At 61.1% G+C, this 15700-nt stretch overlaps 1 protein-coding gene across 1 annotated transcript in view; it reads left to right on the top strand.

Annotated features, from left to right (window-relative positions):
- SORCS2 (sortilin related VPS10 domain containing receptor 2) overlaps positions 1-15700 on the top strand; it is a 404846-nt gene that overhangs the window by 359923 nt on the left and 29223 nt on the right. The window contains exons 10-16 of the mRNA XM_077750377.1: positions 901-997; positions 1453-1519; positions 1619-1734; positions 4123-4269; positions 8015-8117; positions 12493-12569; positions 13378-13453. Of these exons, the coding sequence (XP_077606503.1) occupies positions 901-997; positions 1453-1519; positions 1619-1734; positions 4123-4269; positions 8015-8117; positions 12493-12569; positions 13378-13453 (683 nt within the window). The remainder of the gene's footprint in view (positions 1-900; positions 998-1452; positions 1520-1618; positions 1735-4122; positions 4270-8014; positions 8118-12492; positions 12570-13377; positions 13454-15700) is intronic.

The following is a 15700-nucleotide window of genomic DNA, read 5'->3' as shown; positions in this document are numbered from 1 at the left end:
CCCTCCCTTCCCCTGCCTTCCCCTCTCCTCCCCTCCCCCTCCCCTCCTACTCACACCCCACCACTAATGCTCTCAGGTCTGCAGAGATTTCTGTAAAGCACCAAACACTTGAGGCTTTGCAGGCCAGGAAGACACTACGCAGGTACTCATAGAACAGGCAACACAACTTCTTCTGCTAAAGTTAAAAGTCCGCAGGGCCTCTTGGGAATACAGGCGCACTGGCGCAGGACGGTGCTTGGGGAGTGATATTGGCTGAGCGGGGTCCGTGTTCATGGTCCTCATCACAGACGCGACTGCAGGCGCCGTGTGTCTATAAAGCCGTTCCCGCGTGCGCACCAGAGCCGCGGAGGGGGCCACTCAGCCCATTTCCGGGTCAGGAGCCTGAAGCGCAGAGGAGGTAAAAGCGACCTGCCCAGACAGACCCGGGAATAAGCAAGGATCCGGAACCAGCTGGACGTGTCGGCCCCACGCTCGGCCCAGACTCCTGGCCAGCGCGCCCTCGCTCGCCTCTCACCTCCTCGCTCTCCTCCCTGACCTTGCCCGTGGGGAGCCCCGCCCGTGGGAAGGTGCCCTAATTACAGTCACTGCTGCTGGGCGGTGGGTCTGCCAGGTCTGCAGGGCTGGGGCTGCCCGTGCGTGCGAGCCACCGGGCCAGCGGGAGCCTGGGGCAGACAGTGGGGTTTCTCCGCGTGGGAGGCGGCCTCCCAGAGACCCAGGGCTGACGTTCACCCCTGCGCTGTTAACAAGCAGCAAGGGGCCATCTTCCTCGAGAAGTAATGACTATAATCATTTGTCGGTGTTCACATCCCGCTAGAGGACTCAGAGGAACACAGCCCCAGGCCCATTGCCATTTGCTAGAAGCTACTTGCAGGAGCCATCCCCCCCGCCCCTCCCCTGCAGCGCCTTTGGGGAGGCCGCCGGGCTCACCCCAGACCCGGCCTTGCAAGGTGTCCGCACAGCCGCTGCACACCCCAGCCGGCAGCGGGGGAGGATGCAGGTGAGGGTGGCCAGGACCAGGGGGCCACAGACAGGGCAGCTCCACTGCCTGTCCCGTCCCAAGGTGTCTCTGTGCTCGTACCACACACCAGACGCGGCGTCTTGGCAGGGGACGGGGGACAGATGGGACAGACCCCGTCTCAGAGCTGCCGGGCTCCATGAGCAGACAGCTCCCAACAGTGGTTCTGATCCAGTATGCCAAGGCCGGGGGGTCTGGTGTGGGGCACTCACCTAGCCCAGGGTGGGAGTCAGGGAGAGCTTCCTGGAGGAGGGGGTGCAGATTGAATTGAGGCGGGGCAGAAATTAGCCAGCTGGGGAGTCAGGGAACAGTAATCTGTGGACAAAGATCACAAAGTAAGAGCACACGAGGAGCCAAAGGAGGGTCACAGCGGCCAGGCGGCCAGGGGCAAGGGTGCCCGCACAGGTGACATCCCTTCTCTGAAACCCTCCTCGCAGGGGTCGCTGGTGGTGGCCCCGGGCACAGCCCAGGAGCCCCGCTGCCTGTGTCCAAATCCCAGTCTGGGTGTGTATTTGCTGTGTGACCTTAGGCAGCTTACTTAAACTCTCTGTGCTGCAGTTTGCCCACTGAGAAATGAGACTGACAGTGGTGCCTTCCTCGTAGGATCGCCAGGCAGCTTCAAGGACGTTGTCCCCCTTAAACACGGAGAGCAATGTCTGGTGTCAACTCAGTGCTCCGCCAGCTCCGCACTGTTTACCCAGCCGTCGCCTCTCCGGGCCGTGAGCTAACGCACAGTAGGGCCTGGCCCAGACGCCGGCCTGTGAGGTCCTACACGTGCGCAGCTAATTGCCATGGCGATTGTGTCTCCTGTGGCGTGTCTAGAAAAAATACCTGTCCCCGATGGCACAGGCGAATCGTGCCCTGGAGGCCTGGGCTTACAGGGGCCACTGAGCTGACATCTTAGGGTTCGCCCCAGGGTTCAAGGGGACACAGCAGCCCTTTCCCGGGTGCCTCTGTCCTGGGTTGGGAAGGGGGTTCAGGGGATTGTCCCTGTCCCAGAAGAGTCCTGGCCATTGTAGTGGCTGAATAGGGACCAAAATATATGACCATGTCAGTCCCCAGAACCATGGCGGTGACCTCATCTGGAAAAGGGACCTTTGCGGCTGTTGTTACATGAAGGCCCTTGAGATGAGATCATGCTGGATTGTCCAGCTGGGCCACAGATCCGGTGACAAGTGTCCTTTGGGGACAGGAGACACGGGCCCAGAAAGGTGACAACGTGAAGACGGGGGAGAGGTTGAGGAGATGCGGACACAAGCCTGGGGCACCTGGAGGCACCAGAAGCTGGAAGAGGCGGGGGAGCCCCCACCCCGGAGGCTCTGGAGGAGGGACAGCCCCTGCCCCACCCCGATTTTGGACTTGCGGCTCCGGGACGGTGGGGAACAGGTTTCTATTGGGTTAAGCCCTCCCCGTTTGTGGGGGATCCTTAGAGCCACCACGGGAGTGAATAGTGCCCGGAAGAGGGCCCAGGCGTGAGCACGTCGGTGTGGGAGCCGGTGCTGGGCTCTCAAGCCCAGCCTGGGGTGGGCACGGCCCATCCCCACCATCTGCCATCTCGGGGACGCGAGGCTTCCTGCTGTTTACAGGGCGGTCCTCATGGGGCCCGGAGGGGTAGGAAATAGCGATTCTGGAGCGAAGGGAGCCAGCAATGGGCAAGCCCAGATCCCATCGCCTTTAGGGGGTCAGGGGGGTCGCTTCACCCAGTGCGGGGCCTCCAGTGAGCGGCAGGCAGAGCGACATCACTGTGGGTGGGAGAAGGGGCCGTGGTCCTGCCTGCCCTGGGCCCCCCTGCACGAGGGCCGGCCTGAAGCCGTGGAAGGGGGACTGGACACCCTTCCCACCCAAGCAGCACCCTGGCTGGGGGCCCCACTGCAACCACACGGGTCCCCAGAAAGGGGGGACAGAAGAGGAGGGTCCGAGAGACCCCGCGATCGTGGGCGCAGGCCACCAGGACGCCAGCTCTGGGGGCAGAGAAGGGGCCAGAACACAGTTCTCGGTTCTCACCGGGAGCCTCCGGAGGGAGCCGGCTGGGCCACACCACTGCCCTGACCTTCGCCCAGGGGGCCCGAGTCGGACTCCTGACCGCCACAACCCAGACGTCATACAGTGTATTTCAAGCCCGTCAGCCTGTCACTCTGCTCCAGCAGGAGGCGCCTCCGCCACGCACTCGTTTGTCCTTCCTTCTGGGTGCTCCCCACGTGCGGCGTCCTGTGCGCCCAGGGCCAGGGAGCGCCCACCCCGGGGATCGGGGGTTCACACCAAGCTCCCGCTGGGTGTCTCGCGACTGCAAGAATGTTCCTGGGCCTCCCTGAGGCTCCATTCTCTCAGCTCGCCTTGAGGAAGAGTGACATTCTCCAGGCCGAGGAACAGAAACAGCCCCAGGCGCATGGGAGGCTCCGAGGAACCCACGGGGTGGGGGTCGGGGGTCCTATAGCCGCGGGCGGAGGCCCCGTGTGCAGGGAACTTTCTGGGGAGGCCGTCTCTGGGATCAGAAGGCTGACCGTAGGCGATTGCTGGTATTTGACCTGTCTTAAGGGCCAAATGAGTTACCGACTGTCTGGGTCACTGCGCGGGCTCTCTGAAAAGTCTGAGAAAGGGGATGGGGAGCCGGAGCCCTTGGCCGGCGCGGGAGGGCTGAGCACCGGCCCCCGTCCTCACTGCCTGGCATTTCCGTGCGGGGCTGAGCTGCAGGAGGCCGGAGGGAAGCCCAGAGCCGTGCGTTGGCCCAGCCCTGTGGGTCCTGTGGGAGGGAGGCAGGGACTCCGAATCAGGAGCTCTGGGGTGGAGACGGGGTGACGGCGACACGCAGGCGTGGCAGGACCGGGGCTCTGCCCCCTGTCTGGTGGCCAGTGTCCGGGGCTGGGAGGACAGCTCAGTGTCCTGAGAAGCAGCCTCGCTCTGGGGTCGGACAGAACCAGCTTCCCGTCTTGGGTCCCTTGCCCCCTAAGCCCCACCCACCTCCAGAGCGCACCAGGTCAGCCTCAGCCCTGGGTGAGAAGTGGGGCCCCGCGGGCGGAGCTCTGGCAAGGGGCTGTGGCACGGCGGGCGCTGTGTTGTCAGAGGGCCCCGTGCAGGGGTTCGTGACCTTTCTCATTTTGCTGTCCCAGGTCCGAGGGGTGAAGGGGGTCTTCCTGGCGAATCAGAAAACCAATGGGAAGGTGGTGACACTTATAACCTACAACAAGGGCCGCGACTGGGATCGCTTGAGGCCACCCAGCATGGACATGAACGGAAAACCAACCAACTGTGAGCCCGTGAGTCCCTCTCCCGTCCCACACCTTCCCCGGGGTGGGCACAAGTCATCCCCAAAGGAGCCCTGGGGTCCCAGGGAGGGCCCCGTCTCAGAGACGGGAACCATGGGCTTCTCTGAGCGCCTCAGAGAAGGGCCCGGGAAGCGCCTTGCCTTCCTGGAGGCTTAACTGCAGGTGGGAGAGGGAAGATGCATCAGTCAGCACCCGCCACCACACTGCTGTGTAACAAGCCGCCAGCAACAATCCCATGTTCGTGAGATCTGGGCAGGGCTCAGCTAGGCACTTTGTTCACCTTGGCAGAGCCCACTCACAAATGTGGGGTTGGCTGATTCCCGGGGGGTCTGCTCCCTATATCTGGCATCCGCCTCCCAGGACCAGCCCCAGCACACTCTCCTGGCAATGCCCAGGGTGCAAGAGGGTGAGCAGACACCTGCTAAGTGGATGGACTGGCACGTGGGACCGGGGATGAGTGGCTGTGCCAGGGCCACAGCCCGGATGTCACGAGCTCCAGGCCGGTCCTTGCTGTCCCTGGGGAGCTATCCCGGGGGGGACCTGTCCCCTGAACACCGGTGGAGGCTGCCCTGGGTTTCCCTCTGGCCCCTGCTCGGCCGCCAGGAGATGCGGGTGGCCCACAGGCGCGTGTCTGTGAGGCTGGAAAGATGGGGCACTCGGGGGACCTGGCCTGAGAGACAGGCTGCTGTGCGCCCCTCGGACCCGCCTCTCTTCACTCTGCAGGGAGCTCACCGCCACCACCCCCGGGCCTTCCCCTGCAGGGGAGCGGGGAGTGGTCCGGAGCAGAGCTGCACAGAGCTGCGGCCTCAGCTCCCCGCTGACTGTGATCCTGGCCAGGTCACTCGGGGCCTTTGTCCAACAAGGAAAGAAGATGATAAACACCAGTGCCTGGGGCCTGGTGGGGAGGATGAGAGAGAGCAATGCACAGTCTCCGGCATAGAGCAGACAGCAGAGCCCGGCCCTTCCGTTTTGGGCTGCCCCCCGCCCCCCCGCCGCCCTCTGGCCTGGAATGCCTTCTTTCTTTTCTTCATCCATCAAACTCCTATTGACGCTTGAAAACCCTGCCCAGATACTCCCTCCCCTGAGAAGCGTCCCGGGGGCGCATTGCTCCTCTGTCTTCCACTGGGCCTGACCGTCAGTCCCTTGCAGGTAGGGACGGTGCTCCGGGGGTGCCTGAGCCCGTCTGCAGCTCTGTCTCTGCACAGAAAGAATGACAGTGGGCAGGGATATTCTTTCAACAAAGATAAACGGGTGCCTACTATGTGTAAGGTGCTGTTCTGGGTGTTTGATGATTATTCTTTTTTAAAGAGAGGGAGAATGAATCTTAAGCGGGCTCCATACTCAGCACGGAGCCGACATGGGGCTCTATCCCATCATCCTGGGACCATGACCTGAGCTGAAGTCAAGAGTCGGACCCTCAACCGACTGAGCCACCCCAGCGCCCCCGTTCTGTGTGTTTGGAGGACATCAACACCCAAAACAGATCCCGCCCGGGGCTCTGCAGGGACCCCGCCCCCCACCGGCCGTGTGGACACAGCCCAGGCAGAATCAGTTCCTCCCTCTACCTGGGGACGCCGAGCACTGAGGTTCCCCGGGGCAGTGGCCTCAGCCCGGCAGGGACGGCCCCGTGAGCCCGGCCCGGGCTGCCCTTCACCTCTGGCGCTCAGCCTCTGCACACGGCCCTCCCGCCGACACGAGAGCGGCATAGCGCCTGCGGCCCGTGCGGCACATGAGTTCCCTGCCGCCGAGAACAGGACTGCCGTGAAGGGCCCACTTCTGTACCGCCGTCGGCAAAGTCAGGCCGTGTTCAGCTGTCAAAGCAAGTTTTTGCTGGGTGTGGTGGCAGGGACGCGGCGGGGGAGGGGCGCAGAGTAGGACAAGCCCGGCCCCTCTCCCGGTTTCTTCTCTGACGGCCGCGCGTCCTCTGCACGGACACGGCCAGCGGCACGTGGGGCCCCTTCTCTAAACACTGGGAAAACGCAGAGATGCGTAACCGGGAGATGAGGTTCAGCCGTAACCGCATCACCCAGAAATGACAATAATCGGGCGTTTTTCCAGACCATCTTGTAGCGTAGATGCAGGTAAAGAGACTGCCGGGACTGTGACGCGTGTTTATTTGTCTCCCGCCTTCCTCCTACGTCTGGGTCCCCGGCACTTCCCCGGGGCCGTGGCACGGCTCTGCGGGGCAGATTTCCCCGCCCGGAGTGAGGATTCCTTCCCAGAGGAATGGCGCCATCAGATCTGTTTCTGGAAAGCTCCCATTTGGAGAAGTCTTGAATCTGTTCACACCTTAATTCAGAATGAAAACCCACGAGGTGTGCAGCCCTTCTCAGGCCTGGGGCTGAGTCAGGAGAGGGCTGAGAGGGGGAGCCTGGGGTGGGCCTCCCTGCGCGTCGCGCCTCACACCCACCCAAGCCCCGCACGCACCCGCGCCCACCGCCTCCAGGACGGGCCATTCGCAGAATGGGACCCCCTGCCCCCAGCCTCCCTTTGGGGTCTCCCGCCCTGACCTCAGGGTGTCTGAGTGCCCCAGGGTCACCCCCTCGGCCCCCAGCCCCCCATCAGCTCAGTCCTGGAGGGCTGTTGTAAGGCCTTGTGTCAAGTCTTCAGACCCCAGCCCCGCCCCACCCCCAGCAGCTCTAGGCTGAAAGACATTCGTCAGGAGGCCCTCTGCTGGGAGCCGCCCTGCCCGCAGAGGTCACGGGGGAGACAGGAGAGGATGAGGGGTTTCTTCCAGTTTGGCCTGGAAGTGCGCCCCCTCCTGGGGAGACACCACAGGCTCAGAACGTGGACCCTGGATCCAGGCAGCCTGGGCCGTAGTCCCCCAGCTCCACCACTGCCCTTGGGTGGATTGCTTAAATGCTCTCTGCCTCAGTTTCCCCACTGATGAAATGGGGATGGGAGTGGGATGCGGAGAGCATCAGTGACCCACACCTCATGTGGTGCTGAGCTCGGAGCTGTCAGCCGATGGGAGTTGCCACCGAACTTACTATTACAACGGTTTACCTACCCCTCCAGCCAGGGCACCCTCCAGGGCCACCCTCAGGGTGCCCACTGGTGAGCATCAGTGCCTCTTCACAGAAGGCACAGGGCTGAGGGGTGTCTTACAGCCATTCCCTGGTGCCTGGGCTACCGTGGTTCTGAATGGATAGATGGATGGTGGATGGATAGATGGATGGATGAATGGTGGCTGGGCAGATGGATGGAGGGATAGATGGATGGATGGACAGATGGACAGATGGATGGATGGATGGTGGATGGATGGATGCGGGTAGGGTGGATGGTGGATGGATAGATGGATGGGTGGATGGATGGACAGATGTATGGGTGGATGGATGGATGGATGGATGGATGGACAGATGGTGGATGGATAGATGGATGGATGGACAGATAGATGGACAAACAGATGGATGTGGCAGTGGGCTGGGCAGGCTTCAGGAGTCACGTTCTGTGGCCTGGCACTGCACGTGGGAATGCCCACCATGTGTTGGGAGTGCTCTCTCGTGCTGGGAGAACCCCCCCCTGGAGAAGTGTGACTGGCTTCATCCACAAGCCAGGTCGATCCGGACCTGCTGGCCTCCACCCCGCGGTCAGCCTTGGAGCCTCCTTCCCACCCTCCATCCCTTCTCCAAGGTGCTCCTGGCCCTGCCTTCCTGCCCGAAAAGCCTCAGTCGACCTTTCTTGGGAACACATCTCCCACCCCAGTGCTGACCTTGGCTCCCTTCCCCCCTTGCAGCCGGACTGCCACCTCCACCTGCACCTGCGATGGGCGGACAACCCCTACGTGTCAGGCACCGTGCACACGAAAGACACTGCCCCGGGCCTCATCATGGGCGCAGGTAGGAGGTGCCGCCACTGCCCGAGGGACACTCAGTTCTCAAGGGCAGAACTGGAGGGCCATGGGCCTGGGTCCTTGGTGTGTCTGCTGGGAGGGGAGGGGGGCAGTGTCTCCAGGAAGCTCAGCCATCATGGCCCAGTCCAGGGGATGAATGCGTGGCCCATAGTGGGTACAAGATACATGCTGCTGTGTGGGAAGATGGGTGGATGGATGGATGGACAGACGGATGGATGGACAGACGGACGGATGGACAGACGGATGGTGGACGGACGGACGGACGAATGGACTGGTGGATGGACGGACAGACAGACGGACTGATGGACAGATGGACGGACGGATGGGTGGACAGATAGTGGATGGATGGACGGATGGACAGATGGATGGATGGACGGATGGTGGATGGATGGATGGACGGATGGATGGGCAGACGGATGGACGGATGGATGGATGGACGGATGGTAGATGGATGGATGGACAGACGGATGGATGGACGGATGGCTGGATGGATGGACGGACGGATGGATGGACGGATGGATGAACAGATGGATGGACGGACAGACAGATGGATGGACGACGGACGGATGGATGGATGGACGGATGGTAGACGGATGGATGGATGGATGGATGGATGGAATGGATGGACGGATGGTGGATGGATGGATGGATGGACGGATGGACGGTGGATGGATGGTCAACTGAAGGATGGGACAGGGGAGCAGTGGAGGCTGGGTGAATGGATAGTGGATGGAGGAAAGGGTAGGCAGTTAGATGGCCAGAGAGAACAGATCCAGAGTGGTGAATGGATCAACAGAAGGACGGACGGATGCATGCGCGGATGGATGGATGGACAGATGGACAGATGGATGCATGCGCGGATGGATGGATGGATGGGAGAATGATTTGTGTCATGGCTGACGTGTATTGATCCCTGAAGAAAGTTCTGGTTTATGCAGGGAGACAGACACATGCAACTAACATGAGGGAAGCCTAAGTTGGGCACGTGCCCGTCTACACCCGTAAACCAGAGCCTCCTTCAGGGATGTGTACGAGTACACCGATGAGACAAGACTTAAAATGAGGTTTATCTGAGTTCTTTCAAAATGGAAAGGCTGTGTTTTGAAAGTGTATTTGTCAGGTGGCGGCTGGCATCCTTACCTTCCTTGTAATGTGCAGGGCCCTCCGGCGCCTAGTGCTGGGGCAGCCCCGCCTGCTCCCACCAGCTCCCAGTGCGGGCAGGAGCCCTGGGTACCACTGATAGGAAGGAAGAGAAAACAGAGAATGTTCTTCATGTTAGCAGTTGTCCTGGGTGGGCTTTTCTTCCCTCCAGGCCCTGAGGTCTTAATCACCGCACCAGCCTCGAGAGGCTTACTCCCCACCCCAGCAGCTCCTATGGGAATTACCTGGCCCACCTTGCCAGGTGTCATGGAAGAAGCCAACCCAGGCTCCTTAGGGAGGGGGAGCTCCCAGGCCGCTCCTGCCTCCCAGCCCCTCAAAGGCACTGTCCTGATTGAATCCCCAAATTCTTGACCATATTACAAAAGGCACAATTTTAAATGTATCTCTGGCTCAAAGGCCTCAAAAACCCAGAACGAGCTTCCTGGCTGCCCAAGAAAGCAGTGAGGATCTGGAGGTGTGTCGCCAGGGAGCCAGCCGGCCACTCCCGAGGAGGGTGTGCCCAAGGCAGCCTCCCCCCACCCCCGCGATCTCCCTGCCTCTCTCTGTCACCTCCCTGGACCTCAGTTTCCCCATCTGTAAAATGAGGGCCCTACCTCCGGGTTTCTGTAAGCCCTTCTGCGCTGACAGCCTGGGGACACATTCCGTGAATGGCCCTTTATTTGTCCGCGGTGGCTGTTAGGTGACTGGCAGCCCAACGGCTCTGGTAGATGGAGCGAGGAAGACAGCGCGTCCCTTGAAAGACAGACATGTGCACGGCTGAAATTACAGACGGGGATTCGCCCACCGAGTCGTGCTGACGCCGCAGCTTTCGGCATCCCGGCTCGCCTGCCGGCATCCGGAACGCAGCGGAGATCAGGGGCACCGCGCCTCCCCTCCTCCCCCCCGTCATTCCGTTCATTCGTTCAGCTCGCTCGTTTCATTCATTCAGCAGCCATTTCTCAGCCAGGCCGAGGACCCCCGCCCTCCACCTCCACCCGGCCCTTCCTTCCCCCTTGGCCAGAGCACATGTCTCTCCGGAACAGCCTAGAGGTCACTCCCGGCAGGAGCCTCCTCCTGAAGGCCTTCCTTCTCGGGTCCGCCTGCCGCCCCCTCCCTGCTCTCACAGTTCCTTGGGCTCTGCCTGTGGTTGCATCGCACGCTGGACTGAGAGCCCTATGAGAGCAGGGGCCANTGCCGCCCCCTCCCTGCTCTCACAGTTCCTTGGGCTCTGCCTGTGGTTGCATCGCACGCTTCTTCCCCTGCTGGACTGAGAGCCCTATGAGAGCAGGGGCCGTGGTTTGTCCATCTCAGACGTCCCCCAGTTCTGCACAAGGCTTGACAGACGGCGGGTGCCCAGCAGTGCTGGTGAATAAGTGCAGGAAGGGATGAGTGAGTGGAACTGGTGAAGAAGAGAAATGTGAGGTTGGAGAGGATGATGGGTGGATGGATGGAAGGATCAGTCGTTATCGATCAATTATGGACGGATGGAGAGATGGACGGATGGATGGATGGATGGATGATGGATGGATGGATGGATGATGGATGGATGGATGGATGGATGGATGGATGGATGGATGCATGTGTGGATGATGGATGGATGGGTGCAGGATGATTGGATGGACGGACGGATGGATGGATGGTGGACAGACGGACGGATGAATAGATAGATGGATGGATTGATGGATGAATGGATGATGGGTGGACAGATGGATGGTGGATGGATGGACGGATGGATGGTGGATGGATGGATGGATGATGGGTGGACGGATGGATGCAAGCATGCACTGGTGGTTGGTTGGACCTCAGGAAAGATGGCAAGCACACACCCCCTCACCACTCTGGTTGGGACTCACTTTCACACATCTGTTTGAGGACAGTTCATTTCCTTTGGAATTTTCCACTAGCATCTGAACTTGACTCTGGACAAGATAGTCCTGGGAGTGCCCCCTAAATACTGCTGCAGATGGAAAGTGATGCTTGAGTCCCCCAGGACAAAGGTCTCTGGGGCTCCAGGCAGGAGCTTCAGTGTGATCTCAGGACCCCATCATCTTGGGGACTCTCACCCCTGGTCCGTGCCAAGACCAGAGGCAGAGTGGAGGCCTGCCAAATCCAGCTCATTGGAAAATCTGGTCATTCCAGCCCTTCCCGGGGGACTGTTTAGGGCAGGCTGGGCTCAGCCCAGAGGCCACCGTGACCTTCCTGGCATCAGGGCTCTGTGAGGTGGACACTGTTCCCTCTGCAGGAGCCCACTTGGGCTCAGTTTCCTCATCTGTAAGCTGGGGTTGGCATGGACACTGAGCGGGGCACCACCCCAGGATTAAATCTAAGCCTATAGAGTGGCCTTGAGGATGGTGATGCATCAGCCAGCCTCGTATTGGGCTCAGGAGAACCACAGCCAAGGAGGACCTCCTGGCCGTCCAGCTGGCTCGGTGGCCCCCTCACACCATCCAGATATTTAATGAGCACCTACTCTGTGCCTCCCCTGCCTCTCACCTGTTCTGCCCCATGCTGCCCGGGGTTCTGGTCCCCCCTGCATCCAGCCCCCGGGGACTGTCTCCAAATGCAAACCCAGCTGTGCCCTGCCCCAGCTTACAGCCAGTCGGGGGCTGCCCTGACCCCACGCTGGCACGCCTGGGGCACGTCCTCCTAGCAACAATGCATCCATCCGTCCATCCGTCCATCCGTCACCCATCCATCCATCCGTCTATCCGTCCATCCATCACCCATCCATCCATCCATCAATCCATCCGTCTATCTGATCCGTCCACCCGTCCATCATCCATCTGATCATCTATCCATCATTGATCCATCATCTGATCATCTATCCATCATCTATCCATTGATTGATCCGTCCATCGACCCATCCATCATCAGTCCCCGATCAGCAGCCGACATCTGTTCTTGTACACTCATCCCCCTGGATCCCTCGAGTGCCTGGGTTCCACCTGCCCCCGGGCGCTGCCGGAGCTGCGAGGCTGCCTTGCTTTGGGCAAAGTTAACCCTTTCCTGCACAGACGGGGACCCAGGGCCCGAGCACAGTGGCTCCACAGGCCGGTCCGGCCAGGGAGAGTGCAGAGAGGGGCACACGCATGGGTGGCTCTGGGTGGGGGAGATGCAGACCCAGGGCCCACGTAACTCTCATGTGGGCATTTGTGTGGGCACAGACCTGGGTGAGGCTGGCTGACCCTCAGGGCGCCCCTGCCCCTGTTCTTCCGGACCAGGTAACCTGGGCTCGCAGCTGGTGGAATATAAAGAGGAAATGTACATCACGTCGGACTGCGGGCACACCTGGCGGCAGGTAAGGTTGCAGAGGCCTGGTGCCGCTTCACCCCCGTCCTGCTGAGGCTCCCCACTCATCCCTGGGCCCCTCCCCTCCCAAAGGCGTTCTGAGACACGTCTTTACCTTCCAGCCAGCCTCACCGGCTGGACACAGAACTCCATCTATAAATGCAGGTGCTGCGCCTGCTGCACAGGGACTTGCAGACCTGACGCGCACCTGCACAGGGCCTGACGGTTACCGTGGGGGTCTGAGCGTGGGAATAAATGCTGCGGACAGGGCTGGAGGGGCTGTCCTGGCAGGAAGCCGCATGGGGTCCTGGGGGCTGAGGCTGAGCGCTGCTGGGAGCCCAGAGACCAGGGATGGGGGGCGATCCCCAGGTCCCTGGCAGGCGCGGCTGTCGGGTGGACGGCAGAGACGCGGGAGGAGGGAGCATGTGGGGGAGGGGCAGGCTGGGGGAGCCTCACTGAGTCTGGGCTGGGGGGGCCTGGGAGGCATCCCGGGGTGCTGGTTCGAGGCAGCAGTTCTGCAGGAAATGGTGGGACGTGCCAGGGCTCCCTTGTACCCAGGGCAGCATCCACATGGGGTGGAGCTTCTCAGCCTGCAGGGCTGCGATGGCGAGGGCGGGGGGGCTGCTGGCCCCAGGCTCCCCGGCAAGGGCCGTGCAGTCACGAGGCTCAAGTGCCCAGGGGAGGCCTGTCTGCCTCTACACCCCCCGTTTGACTCCCACACTAAAGGCCTCGTCAGGTCCACCGACTCCACGAGTGACCGTCCTGCCTTCAACACTTGAGAAAATGTGCTAAACTTTCATGTCCCTCTGCCCTTCCAGACGGCGTCCGGAGCTCTGCTTCAGGGCCGGGTTTATGTGCCTGAGGCCCCTCCTTCAGCGCCCCCCGCCTCCCCCGGTAACGCTCTGGACAAATGCCTGGCTCCGGAAGGTGCCCAGTTTACCCACAGCCTTAGTGTAAGGCCCTGACATTTTTCAGAATATGCAAGAAACAAGGAATTTTGAAAAGGGCAAGAGAGACTTACTTTGTTATATTTCTATTTCACTAAAACTAGCGAAAGATGCCTGAACTCTCTTAAAGGTCACCTTCCGTCTGTTTATGAAAGAAACAAGCACCCCGTTAGGGTGAAACAGACAAGGTGTTCTAATTTCATAGAAACTGACTGTAAGATATTCATAGTGGCGAGACTCCACTTCCGGTGTAGGGGGGACGGGGGGGAGGGGCAGGACCCACGTGTGTGCATCGCGCTGTGGGTTTGGAGTTCTCTGTGGGGGTGGGGATGCGGGGACAGGCTGGGACGGTCACAGAAGGCTCTGCTCAGCACAGGCAGATGGCCGAGGATGCGAGAAAATGTGTCCGGGAGAAGAACTCTCCGAATACGAATCACAAGTGACAGCGTGTGTGCTGCTTACTGGACGTAACCTTTTAAAAACACGAGTTCCCTTGGATAACTAAAAAAAAATGATCAAAATAAGATAAAATAAAAAGCAAAAACCAAGCAGAACACATTCAGAGCGCCCTCCGAGTCCGGGGTGGCGGGNCAGGCAGATGGCCGAGGATGCGAGAAAATGTGTCCGGGAGAAGAACTCTCCGAATACGAATCACAAGTGACAGCGTGTGTGCTGCTTACTGGACGTAACCTTTTAAAAACACGAGTTCCCTTGGATAACTAAAAAAAAAAAATGATCAAAATAAGATAAAATAAAAAGCAGAAACCAAGCAGAACACATTCAGAGCGCCCTCCGAGTCCGGGGTGGCGGGGAGGCAGGGAAGAGGGGACAGAGACTGCCTGCCCCGGGGCCCCGATGCCTGGGGGCCAGTCAAGGCACAGAAAACCACAGCTTGGGTGTTCAAAGACCCCGAGACCCCACTGGGGAGGGTTGGGCCCTGTGCCCCCCTTCCAGAGTCCCAGGCTGATAGGAATGGAGTCGCTCTGGAGGTCCCCTGCGAGAGCTGGGGGGCGCCCCACCTTGGGGGGGGGCGTGGAGGACACCCCCTGGGGAGGAGCCAGTGGCGGGGGTGCACATGCGCCAGCAGGTGGCCCCGAGTGCCCCCTGCTCTGGGACAGCCCGGCTCTGAGGACCCGCCTTGATGGTTTCACTGGCCACACCCCGCTGCTCCCCGGCCTCATCAGCCCGGAGAGAAAGTGGGTTAGGTCCCCAGTGGAGCAGGGATGACGGTGCCCACCGCACGGGCAGGGGCCTCTGCAAGTTCAAAGCGTCGGAACAGCGCCCGCGGGGAGACAGATGGTTCGCACAGGACTCGGCGTGGGACTGGCAGCTCAGGGGTCCCCGCGAGGAGGCTGGCTTCTCCTTGGATATTCCCTGGGACGGGGAGCTCACTACCTACTGGAGGAGGAGCCCGGCTGCTTGGGAATTCACTGTCCTGTGCTGGGCCTCTGCCCCCCAGCGCGCCGGGGGACCTGCTAAAGGGAAATCCGTTGGCGTCACCCTGCTAGCGAACCTCCCCGCGTAAGCCTCGGGCACCTCACCATCTGCAGGAGGAGGTCCCGCCCACGGCCGACACGTGTGCCCGACACGTGTGAGGGCCTTTCCTGCCCGGGACACGCTGCTGTCCTTACCCTCCTGCACACCCCCCACAATGCCCTGACTCCCCCTCGGATTAGCCCCAGCGACACGGGTGCAGCCACCCCTGCCCCGAGCGCCCCTGGACTCAGATCTGGACACACGCGTCCCAGAAACCTTGGCTGGGACCCACGCCTGCTGTGTCAGAACGTGGCCTGAGTACCAACGAGAGGGCATCTGAGCGGGTGTCCCTGTGACAGTGATCTGCCTCCTTGGGGTCCCTCCCCCGCCTGGGCCCCAGCACCCAAACAGGAGACCTGGAACACCGGATCTGTTGCCTGAGAGAACAGTTGGGGAGGAAAAGAATGAACGTTTCTTCCACGCGGACCGTCTCCTCCCTCATCCAGGAAACTCCACCTCTGTTAATGTAGCCTCCGGCAGCACGCTTATGCCAAGCGCCAGCCTGTGCTAACGGTTAAGATGGAGGATTCCAGGCACACCTACTCCTCCGCCCCCTGCAGGTGGGGCCGGGGGGCCGGGGAGTGCGCCCTGCAGGGGTGCGTCTGCGTGCACCCACGCCAGCCTGCAGCCTCAGCGCGCACAGAACACAGCAGTCCTC

Source organism: Crocuta crocuta, unplaced genomic scaffold (assembly GCF_008692635.1).
Source record: "Crocuta crocuta isolate KB4526 unplaced genomic scaffold, BGI_CrCroc_1.0 scaffold179, whole genome shotgun sequence".
Lineage (NCBI taxonomy): Eukaryota > Metazoa > Chordata > Mammalia > Carnivora > Hyaenidae > Crocuta > Crocuta crocuta.
This window is presented reverse-complemented; position numbering and strand designations above follow the sequence as displayed.